This window comes from Magnolia sinica, chromosome 6, assembly GCF_029962835.1.
Source record: "Magnolia sinica isolate HGM2019 chromosome 6, MsV1, whole genome shotgun sequence".
Taxonomy (NCBI): Eukaryota; Viridiplantae; Streptophyta; class Magnoliopsida; order Magnoliales; family Magnoliaceae; genus Magnolia; species Magnolia sinica.
The window spans coordinates 101809835-101822387 of NC_080578.1; the positions used below are offsets into that span (position 1 = coordinate 101809835).

General features: G+C 41.1%; 1 protein-coding gene across 1 annotated transcript; it reads left to right on the top strand.

Moving 5' to 3' along the window:
- The first annotated feature begins 5204 nt into the window (after positions 1-5204).
- LOC131249796 (organelle RRM domain-containing protein 6, chloroplastic-like) lies at positions 5205-11975 on the top strand. Its single transcript, XM_058250556.1, has 2 exons — positions 5205-5301; positions 11590-11975. Exons 1-2 carry the CDS (start codon positions 5205-5207, stop codon positions 11973-11975), a joined length of 483 nt encoding a protein of 160 aa, XP_058106539.1.
- The last annotated feature ends 578 nt before the right edge of the window (positions 11976-12553 follow it).

Sequence of the window (12553 nt, forward strand, 5' to 3'; positions counted from 1 at the left end):
TCTTTCTCCACTGTTTTCCATCAGACAAGCACTCCTATTTCCACATCGGTGGTTTATGCTAGTTGCTCGCAGATTCAGAGGAAGTTTTTGTGGGAGGAGATGGTTTCTCTAGCCTCAGCAGTGCAGGCCCCTGTGTAACAACTCTAAATTTTGGTACATTATTAAAAAATTAAATTAAATATTTAAAGATTTTATTTTTAAATAAAAAATAAAAACAAGTCAATAGTTGAGTTGGTAGATCTTTTTAACTTTTTATTATGTTGTTAATTTCTTCTTGATCTATACAATGGATGGCGTGGATCATCCATACCATCATTGTATAGGTGTGTAGAGTCAATTTTAATAAAGTGATATTTTTATGATTTTGGTCTAATTAGTAATATTTTAGAAATAAATTAAATGGATGGAATCTGATTGTGTTAAGATATATCTGTACGGATCATATGATCCTTAATGCCAAAATATACAAGGGCCATAATTTTTAGATTAATCTAATAATCAAATAGGCCACATTAGTCAGATCTAAAAATGTTTAATAAAGAAATCTTAGATTTTTGCGCAAGTGTTGGTATCACTTGGTGTAGAAGGTCGAGATGGGCCATCGGTATATGTGTGGTTAGATCCACACCATCCATCTAATGTGTAAAGGCAAAATATGATAATATCTCAAGAATCTGAATGATCTGATCATCCGATGGACCACCCCGATCAAGTAATTATGATTCAATTTTATAATCTTAGAAAGGAGAAAAAATAGAATAGAAATTTTAATTATTTGATTATTTTGGATCTGGCCACCTAGGATGTTAATCAGAGGTGGGCCCCACCATGTAATAAAAACATATGAATAATAATGTTGTTGATATAACTGATTTGATTTCTGAATTCAAACCAACATAATTACCCTGTGGATTCTACACTACCAGACTTAGGTGAGTAACCCAACTTGTCTCATAATTCATTAAAATTAAAATAAATCATTGTGATTATTTGATTGATTTACTGGTTTGAATATTTTGATATGATAATTGTACGATAAATTTATACGTGAATATTTTAATCGAGACAACTATGCCAAATATGAAAAATATGCATTTATATATCATCATTTATTCATTGCATTACATAATGCATGGTCGATCCTAGGGGCCCTCCCTAGAAGAAATGTCGATCCTGGTAGAGCGTTACCAGATGCGGGCTATGCCCAAGCCTACCGAAGGGTGGAAGCCTACTCAACGGGTAGATGCGGGTTGATGACTTCCAACCCAAGTAGAAGGACGATCACTCCATCTGATGCATTCATACCTCATTTTACATCATTGTACATGTATTTTTGTATTATTTTAATTGATATGATTATGAACCATGCTGGGTTATATCACTAAGCCTGACCAGCTTATATTTTTTATTGATGGAAAAACCATACAGATATGAATGAGGGTGGGCCGGTGGCTCAAAAATAGGAATATGTGGTCAAGCCAGAAAAGACTTAAGGGACACGTGACCCTACTTGACAAAAAAAGAAGTTGCAGCCTTAGATTAGTCATGATATTTTTACTTTAATTATATTTAATTTTCTTAGATTGTAAATTAATTCTTTCAAGTTATTGGATATGTTTATTTCATTTCATAAGATCCCAATTGAGGGGGTCCTTAGTAATGTTTATGATTAATTATTGGAATAAATGATTGTTTCTTATTTTTGAGATGTTGTTGAGTATGAATGGAATGTAAATCTACGGTAGAGCTAGTAGGTAAATGAATAATTGTATAATTGAATGAAATTAGTACACTCAGTGTACATGTCATGGGCCGAAACTTGGGTCTGAGGGTGCACACTCTGTACTCGAATTTCGGGGTGTAACACCCTGGGTGATGTGCAGTGACTTCAATGTGGTCTGCGAAGCTGCAGAACGCAGGAGCAGAAGTAGATTTGATATTACCAGTTCCAGAGAATTTGTGGACGCCATAAACACAGCGGGTCTTCAGGATGCAGGCTATCAGGGAAACAATTTCACCTGATCAAATAACCAATTTGGTGGAGCTAGAGTTTGGGCTAGGCTGGACCGAGTGCTGCTGAATCCTGAGTGGAGTACCTGTTTCCCCTCTTTCCAGGTATATCACCTCCCTCGGCATAACTCAGACCATGCGCCCCTTCTTTTAGTTTTTCCTACGCATTCTTTTGCAGGACGGAAACAATTCAGAATTCAGAGCATGTGGTTTCATCATGAGGGCTTCTTACCTACGGTTAACAATGCATGGATTCTACTAACGATCCCAACCCTTTACGGAACCTACTGGCCAAGATGAAGGTTGTTAAATTCCGCCTTAAACAATGGAACAAAGAAGATTTCGGCAACATCTTTTCTGCTGTCAAGCAGGCAGTGTTATCCCTGGACGATATGGAAGGGCAATTTCAAAACGATTTGGAGGAGACAACTGCTACATGTCTTCATCAGAGAATTATTGATGCCAAAGCCTTGCTGTCTCGTTTGGAGCTCATGGAAGAGTCCTAGTGGAAACAAAAAGCCAGAAACAACTGGCTTCAAGTGGGAGATAGAAACACGGGTTTTTTTCCATGCGTTGGCCACGACTAGAGCTAGAAAAGCGACGATTTCTTCTATTCAGTTGGATTCTGGTCAGACTATTACTACCCAGGAGGAGGTCAAGTACAATGCAGCTTGGTATTTCCATTTCCTCTTCTCTGCAGGGGCTATCTAGTAGGACGATGATCTTCTGGAAGTGATCCCGAATGTTGTTATCGAAGAGGAAAATATTTTTTTGCTGAACCCGCAGTCCCTTCAGGAGGTCCACCAGGCTGTCTTGTCCATCCCTTGGGACAGTGCGGCCGGGCCGGATGGTTTTACTTGCGCCTTTTTTGCCGAATGCTGGGAGGTTGTTTGCAAGGATCTGCTGTCAGCAGCTACTGCTTTCTTTCAAGGAGACCCTCTTCCAAGGGCCTTCACCTCGTCCCTCATTGCGCTAATTCCAAAGAAAGATGCGCCCAAGTCCTTTGCAGATTTCAAACCCATAAGCTTATGCAACGTCATTTACAAGATTCTCGCCAAAATTGTAGCCATCCGTCTGGGCAAGCTACTTCCCTCGCTGATATCCTTCGAACAAGGGGCTTTTGTCAAAGGAAGAACCATTGCTGAAAACATCGCTCTAGCGCAATAACTTCTCCGTGACATGAACAAGAAAGTTAGGGGTGGAAACAGTGTTTTGAAGCTAGACATGGAAAAAGCTTACGACAGAGTGGACTGGCTATTTCTCAATAAAGTTCTAAAACGCTTCGGCTTCTCGGCCCCTTGGATCAAGCTAGTGGAGCGCTGTTGGAGCAACTGTTGGTTCTCAGTGCTTGTTAACGGGGAGGCTGGGGGATTCTTCAAGTTTACCTGCGGTCTCCGACAGGGGGACCCGTTATCTCCATACCTATTCATCCTGACATCCGAGGTTCTCAGTCGTGGATTCAAGAAATTGGTGGATGGTGTATCATGTTTACCATTCAAAGGACGTCGTGGTAATGTGATCGTGTCCCACCTTCTGTTTGCGGATGATACACTCCTGTTCGTGAATGGTGGCATCCATTCCATTAGAGCGGTCAAGTGCTTTCTGGACCGCTACCAACACGTTTCGGTTCAAAAGGTAAATGCCCAAAAAAGTGTTTTTATTCACCCTGAAAATATGGCTCCAGCAAGATGTACGGCTATCCACAGGGAGCTTGGTATGGCGGGCTTAGTGGAAGGCTTCTCCTACCTTGGGGTTCCTATTTCGGTGGGCCGAAGGAAAAGGGATGCTTTCCATTCTATTCTCAACAAAGTGGAAAGTCGCATCACAGGTTGGAAAGCGAGGTTCCTATCTATGGCGGGCAAAGCCATTGTAATCAACCACGTCCTGTCAAACATCTCAGTACACACAATGGTTGCTATGCATGTCCCGGCGTTTGTCCTCCAGATGTTGGAAAGGCTTTGCACGGATTTCTTGTGGGGCTGGGCGGAAGGCAAAAAGAAACTACATTGGCGAAGTTGGAAAGAGGTCTGTCGTCCCAGAGAGGAGGGCGGTCCGGGGCTCAGACGTTTAAAAGACGACATGACCGCTTTCCGCATGAAGATGGCTTGGAACGTGTCTTATAAAGAGGTAAAGGGCCTGTGGGGAATTTTTATGAGAGATAGATACGACATCGATGTTCGGAGTATGGATTCGGTTATTTCTTCGCCAGCGATCTCTCCGCTGTGGAAGCGGATAAGAATCCTCCTCCCTTTTATTGAAGCTACGACCCAGTGGCACGTTGGAGAGGGCAATTTGAACCTTTGGCCCTCTAATTGGTCCGGCCTCGGCCCGCTATCCAACAGAGCTCTTGCAGGAGTGCCTTTTTCTTTGTTAAATCTCCAAGCGCAGGATTTCCTCGGGACCATGGGACCGCTGCCCCCTTCTGCGGTCTTCACTCATTTATCCCAGCAAGACATAAATACCATCTTCCATGGGGGCTACTGTATTATTGATTCTAAGGACTCTCCTTTCTAGCCTCTCTCGCAGAATGGGGATTTCTCTATTTCCATGGCATGAGAGATTAGCCGTGTGCAGGGTCCTCGAACTAGCTGGGGTGGGAGGATCTGGAATATGAAAATCCCCCCAAAAATCTCACTCCTAGTGTGGCGTATCATCAAGGAAACGGTGCCAGTGGACGAAGTTGTAAAATCTCGCAAGATCCAGTTAGCGTCCCGGTGCGGCTGTTGCATTGACGAGCAGGACTACAAACCCTCTCTTGAAACAGTAGAGCATATCTTCCTCCATAGCGCTTGAGTAGCTGTTGTTTGGAATCACTTTGCTAGAATTTATGACACGCAATTGTCCAACCGGGATTTTGTGCTCGATCGCCTAACCCGCTGGTGGGAAAGTCCTTCGGATTCAACACGCTCTGCTCCTTTTCGAAACCTCATCCCATGCTTTATTCTATGGGAACTCTGGGTGGCGAGAAATGCGTCTAGGTATGAAAGCTCCAAGCAGAGACCGACCACTATTATTGTGCGAATCATCGCTTGGCTGAACTGGATAGTTAGGAGATAGTATACACCCTCTAACGGTGACAATAATAGCAGGATTCTGCCCTCCATGGGAATCTCTGCCCGACCTCGTCTCTTGCATCGAACTCAGGTGATTTACTGGAAGCGACCGCCACCTGGTTGGGTCAAAACTCAATGTTGATGGCTCATCCCGAGGCAATCCGAGGCTGGCTGGAGGTAGGGGAGTGTGCAGAGGAGATAAGGGGGATTCTTGTTTTGCGTTTTATGCAGGATATGGGTTTGCCTCGAATACCAGGGCCGAGTTGCAGGCTGTTCATGATGGCCTATCCTTTTGTCTCTAACAAGGGCTGACTAACATCCAGGTCGAATCGGACTCTCAGATGGTGATTAATTTTCTTCAAGATTCTTCTAAACCGGGTTGGAGGTGGAATTATTGGATTACCAGAATCCGAAACCTTTTTAGGTTGGGCCACATTGTTTTCACTCATGTGTACAGAGAAGGCAATGGGCCAGTGGACAGTATGTCTAATTTGGGTAGTGTCAAACAATCAACCTCCGTTTTTCACACCCTTTCTGACCTCCCTCTGGAGATTAGGGGTCTCCTTTTCCTCGATAAAGTTGGCCTGGGAGCGATCAGGAAATGTGGCCTTAGGTAGTCTTTTGTATAGGCTTTTCTGTGTAGCTTGGGGTGTCCTGTTGGCTCAGGTTGGGTGCCATTAGATGGACGGGTCTTGTTTTTCTTTTTTCCTTTACGATAGGTGGCCCCTAGTCTTGTTTTATGTTGGCTCTTGGGGCCACCCGAACTTCTTGTACTTGTTTGTATTTTTGTGAATGAAATGAATCTGAGGTCGAGGTTTTAAAAAAAGAAAAAAAAGAAAAAAAGTCTAATCCAAATTTTATGATCAGGTTGGTGTACAGTGCCACATGTGAGGATGAACGACTAGCGAATGACTTACGGATGTGGATTGCATACTGACCTTGCCAGTATCAAAGTTCCTACTTGTTGGTGTTGGAAAAGCTATGTGGACCCACCATGTTGTATGTATTTTATCCACACTGTCCATTCATTTTTCCTGCTAATTTAAGGGCATAAACCTGTGAACGTGCTCTTGGCTGCCCTCACAGGAAGGGGTACTAATGCACTATTTCCAAATGTGGGGTGCAAATTGATTTGGGCTGATTTACTTTTGCTTTCTTAGTTGTGCAATATTGAGAATATGATCTGGACACATAAAATATGCTTAAAAATTTAAAGTCACGGTTAACCAACAAATCATCGAATATGTGGTAGGCTAAAAATCTTAGAGCCACTTTAGGGTCGGAGAATTATAAAATTTCCTAGTTTAAGTAACTCCTCTCTAGGTTTGGGTAAGGGTTTTGGTGGCAGAAGAGGAATGGGTTAGGCAGGCTGTTCTTCTTGTATGAGGTGTGGTTTATGCGCTAGGTATGCTGTACTTCCTGTATGAGGTGCGGTTTATGGGTTAGGCATGCTGTTCTTCCTGTACGAGGTGCAGTTTATGGGTTAGGCATGCTGTTCTTCCTATATGAGGTGCGATTTCTACTCCACTGAGTTTTTGACTTTTAGGGATTTATCAATGTTTCGGAGTCATGTAACCAGTCATGCTTCACATAACCCCATGAAAGGGTTGGGCAAACAAAAATAAAAAAGGATCTTAACTTGATTTCATAGAGGTAAACGACCTTGTATAGGCACATATTATAGCAGTAAAATGAAAGCTTAGTAAATAAGAATAAAATGCAAGCCTGACCTTACTTTGCGAGTTTTAGGACCCGGGTAGGCGCTCAAATGCAATAAAGTAAAATAATAAAATGCGAGTTGATGTTATAGATATGTTGAGAATGTGTGGAGTGAAAATGCAATGTATTTGACAAAGATGTGAAAAAGAAAAGGAAAGATCAACATTTTTATTCAAAAGGAATAATTGGATATCTCTAATTCTAACCCTACTCATTTGTCTTATTGACTTCTTTTAGTGGACTATTTCCTAATTCTCTAGTTTGACTTCTAGATTTGGGTAGAGCCTCAGCATTGATCAAAGGATCTCCAAGGTATTCGGAGAAGAGGCTCCATCCTTGCACTTTTTATGTCTATCGACTTGTCTATGATCCCTCCCCTCTTCAAATTGGTAGCTATGGCACTGGATGTATAAATTGATACCACTGACTCATGGTATGTCGATGGTTTTACTCGTGATTTTAGCATCTAAGAAAGGGGATAGGTAAAAAGTATGTCAGGTGTAGGGCGGGCCGACAATTTATTTCTCATGCTTTCTGTTGTGCTAAGGGGTTTGACCCTCTTCTAGGGGCTTACTTTCTGGCTAAATTTAGGTTTGCTTAGTTTGAGATCTCTTGATCGGGATCGCTGGAGGCCTTCAGGTCTAGGCCTATTTTGCATTTTATTGTCCTCTCAATGCTCCTTGGGATGTTGAAGTTTAGTGTTATCAAGGAAACATACTAACAAAGTTTCTGGAGGGAGCCAAACATAGGCCTGAATTGTGGTTCCCCGGACCAGAGATTTGTAGATTGAGTTTGATAGTTATCTTTATGATATGGCCAAGCATGCTACATTCCTTTCCGATTGAATTTTTTATGGTTGCTAGATCACTAGAGATGATTTTATGGAGCATATCCAGAGTTTGAAGAGTAGTTTGTCTCAACTTAGGTGGGGTGTCTATAAAACTCAAAAGTTATGAGATTGATTCAAATCTCAATTGGACCACACCATATGAAACGGTGGTAATTGAACGCTGTCATTATAAACTTCTTGAGGACGACCAAAGTTTTGGATTAAGATATTTATATTTTCACTTCATCTGTCTTTGTGACCTAATCAATAAGTCAGATGGCAAATAAACATTACACCACGTCGTAAAAAGTTTTCAATGATGGGCATTCACTCACCACTACTTTCCTGTGGTGTGGTCCACCTGCACGCTCTAGGAAGTTTTTAATGATGGGCTTTCAATCACCACTATTTTCCTGTGGTGTGGTCCACCTGAGATTTGTATCTGCTTCATTTTTGGATCATGTCCTAAAATGAGCTGGAAAAATGGATGGACAACTTTATAAAAACAAATACATCATGGTGGGGCCCATAGGTCAGTATGCAACCCACGTCCATTACTCAGACCAATCCAGATTGGAAAATTCAACCATTGAACTAATTCCCATTTAAATATGGAACGTCTATCTTACTGTCATTTTGTGGACCATTGATCCAAGGGTTATAATCGTTAAATCTTGAAGAAGAACCATAGTCCCACATGTATGGAATCATGCATGTCAGCAGATTGTACGGTGGATGATGAACAGGACCCTACAAATCATCTACTTTTAAGGATACAGACGTCACGTATCATATAATTCCTCTTTAAAGGTAGATGTGATGGTGATGCACCCTCCTATGGGACACGAAGTGGAGAGAGTATGGGGTTGAAAGTTCTGCTGAGATACTTTCTTCGATCATCCCCGAATCCATTAAAAAAGACAGTTTTTGGGAGCTTATATCCGACGCCAATATCCTACATCCATTATTGCAAAGAGCAATTGCAACCCAAAAGTTGTGTGGGCCCTACCATGAAGTGTTTGTGACATCTACTCCATCCTTTAAATGGGCCACACCATGTGGGGATGTGGAGATGGAGACGCGCCTATCATTTAAACCTTATTAGGTCAAACCCAAGTTATGAATCAGACTAATATTTTGAATATTATTATTATTATTTATTTATTTATTTTTTATTATTATTAATTTTTATTCCTTCATTTTGGTGGGAAAACACCTTAGCAATGGGTTTGATGGTCAATAAACATTATGATGAGCCCAAGCAAGATTTTTAATGGTGGGTGTCCCTAATTCCCACCATTCCCTATGGTATGACCCACTCGAGCCGATTCACCTTATTAATGGGATGTTATTCTGCCATGAGTTGATGATGATGATGGCCGGAGTGGATGTCACATGCACGTTATCGGAGGTTTCAATAAGCTTTTTTGTTTATGTTATCCTGGCTTTGGGTAAAGAGCATTTTCTTAAAGAAATTTTTTATACTACTCAAAGAGTAAAAATATCTTGTTCGGATAGTTTCTTGATCTAGGTTTAGCATATTATAAAAATTAGGATTTTTTACCACAAAATTCCCTAAGAATTAATATTTTATTGAATAATGCTTCCACGATTGAAAATCATAATGAAGTGCCTTTTAATGACTGAAATGATAAAAATGCTTTCATTCATATATATTGAAATGCTCACCTGCGCACCGGTTCGTAGGGAACTGGTGCAAACTTTTTTCAGAACACATCATACGTGATGTGGATCCAAAATCTGAACCGTTCATGTGAAGCAGCACCTCGTGAAACCCCCTAAGCCCAAGTTTTACTTTGATCTAATACTTTGATGGGCCATGAAAATTGAAAACAGTTTCCTCCCTTGATTTGCGTTTCTCTTTGCTATTGCCCACTAGAATTTTAGATCAGGGTGAAAATTTATCACATGAGGTTTCATGGGATTCCGCATCACATGGACGGTTCAGATTAGACACCCATGACACGTGTGCAAAGGTGCGCACGTGCCTAGGTGAGCATGACTCATATATATATATATAAACTTAGTGAAGCTTAAGACTTATAGGGTACACATGGTATGTGTACAACATCCAAGCCATACAACATATGGACCCCACCATGGTGATTGCACAAACCATAACCTAGGCCATCAAATCATTAAATACGCTATACTTGAATTTGAATGTTTTGAGTGGTGTATATTACTTTTTATGGATAATCCCACCACACTTGAATTTGAATGTTTTGAGTGCTGTATATTACTTTTCACGGATCAACCCACCTTCTAATTGGATCCTCAATATTTTTGGATTGCCTAATAATTATGTTGATGTGCACCCGTTGGACAAGTTGGATTTTAGACTGATATCACGAGGGCCCAACAATCTTGGATTCACCTTTTTGTAAAGGAAAAGAGAAAGGGTAATAATATAATTTTTCATTGGGAAAAGCAGTGCCAAAGGAATATGAGCTCCGGGAGGCATTATTTGGTAAAATTCAAATCACAGAGGTATTTTAAAATAAAAGTTCCTTAGCTGGGTTGTGGAGCGGAACTCAGATTAGGAGGCTGTTTGTGGAGCTGAACAGCCTTCCTCGGGCAGTCAATGATTTCTTGTTCCCTTGACTGAGTTGGACTAGGGAACTTGAGGTGGGGTTTTTAGTTGTAAAGGCTTTTGGTTGGCCCAAATCGATTTGTTTCCTATTGTATAATCCCCGTTCTGTGAATGATTGTTTTTTTTTTTTTGAAAAAAAACACTCCTAAAAACTAAAAGAGATATCCATTCTCTTTGAAGCCTAGAAGGATTATCCTTTGTAATAGTAGGAGGATAGATTTCTCTCATAAAATGTTCTCTTGGGGTTGTTTGTCAAATTTTTTTTAAAGGAATTTGCTGGAAATATTATTTTTCACTTTCTATCTTTGTCGAAAAATAAATAAATTGATTTTCCTTCCTCCACTTGACAAAGTCATTTTTCCACATTGGAAGGAAATTAATATGTTTCTCAATGGTTAAACCTAAATGTGCCACCTTCCATCATCATGCACCTCACATGTGCTATATGTGCCACTATGCCGAATGAGCCATTGTCCATCTTCAATTATGCCCGACACGTGCCACTATGCCACATTTGTCACCATCCATCTTCTCTTTTACCCACATGTGTGAAGCGTCCCAAATATGCAAGTGTGCTATGTATGTGACACCATCCATCTTCTCTTATGCCTCACATGTGCTAATGTGCCACGTGTTCCACCATTCATCTTCTCTTGCACCCCACATGTGCAAAGCATTCCACATGCACCACATATGCCATCACCTATCTTTAATCACTCCAAATATGCCCCATGTATCAATGGTGCCATTGTTCACAAGTGCTGACATTTAGCTCCAAGTGCCCAGGTGTCCAACATGCCATTGCACATTTTGTGCCACATGTGCCATCATATGGCTTCAAGCACCTGAGATGTAGCATGTGTGCCATGACTTCAAGAACCCACATATATCATATATGCACATGTGCTACTATCAATATTTAAGCATTTCACATATGCTAATTTCGCACATGCTAGTGATAACTAGAATTTTTTTCATAAGGATTATTATTTTGACTAATAACAAATTTGAAAATAGATCTTAAACTCAAAAAAAATGTTGTTAAAAAACAAACAATGAAAATAATGTTTCGTTTTCCACAATTTCATGTGGGTAAAGTGGAGAGAAGCATTGGGATGGTTTTTTCAAAGGTTTTCTTAATGAATATCGAGAAGAGTTGACATATATTGTTTTGTTTATTCATAGTATATGAGCAATACTTCTATGTGAGTAATACTTCTCTAATGAGGATGATGACATTTTTCATTTGCAAAAGGCGAAAAAAAAATTTGAATTCATGGGAGAGCGGGAGCGGGCGACCCCGTGGGAGAGGGGTCCAACTAGAAAATCTTGATCATCTCCATCAAGTTTCTCCCTGTTTGCAGCGAACCTAACCTTTGATACATCGGAGGAAGATCTTCTTCGCATCTTCGGTCATTTTGGGAAACTCCGGGATGTATTCATTCCATGGAATCGGCAACTAAATCATTCCCATGGATTCACCTTCATCCGATTCTGTTATGAGCAGAATGCTTTCAAAGCGATTCAATGTCTGCACGGACGGAGGATTGATGGTAAGGTTGCTCACATTGATTGGGCGAAAGGGCAATCTTGCACAAGGACAACAGTGCTGTTATCACCTCGACGGCCAAAACCAGGTGGAAGTACCAGCTCCGGATCGATCGTTTGTGGAAGAAGTAAGAGCGTAAAAAAAGGGAGCGTACAATCTGAAGGCAGGGAGCTCGGGGATCACAACTATTGCAGATTCTAGAGCAGTAGAGAACAGGATGAGGAAGTTGAGTCTTGCTTTGGTGGGGACTGCAATCGATCAGGATGTACGGGTTGATAGACTGTCAGGTTCTCTGAAAGCTTCGAGCCTAAAGTCCACAGAAGTGGAAATAGTGAGGATAACAGCCCAGAAATTCCTACTAACGTTTAAATCAAATGAGGTGATCGAGGCGTTCACAAGAAATGCTAATTTGCATAATGAAATGGGGCTAGAGACGGTTGAAAGGTGGACTCCAGCAGAGGTAATAAGGGGTGATGGTGTCTGGATTAGATTATTCATCATCCTAGCCCAGGCCTGGATTGAGTCAGTCATTCTGGATCTGGCAAGTTTCTTCGGTAAGATCATTCAGATAGATTTGAACTCCAGATTCAGCTATTTCCAGGCATTTGCTCAAATTAAGGTGATGTGTAACCTTCAATCAAGTTTTGGAGTTGATGGTTTTGGGGAAGGCTTATCCCATTATAGTGGAGATGGAACCACTGTTCAAATACAGATGCTCCTTGTCCATCAAGCTCGCTACCATGAGAGCACCAAGGCATGGGATATCAGAAGATTCCATG

Bases quoted from the DNA above. Each gene is read 5' to 3' on its own strand.
- LOC131249796 (XM_058250556.1), top strand. From the start codon at position 5,205: ATGGCTCATCCCGAGGCAATCCGAGGCTGGCTGGAGGTAGGGGAGTGT. The intron at 5,302-11,589 runs GTTTGCCTCGAA...CCCTGTTTGCAG, and splicing joins GCGTTTTATGCAGGATATGG to CGAACCTAACCTTTGATACA.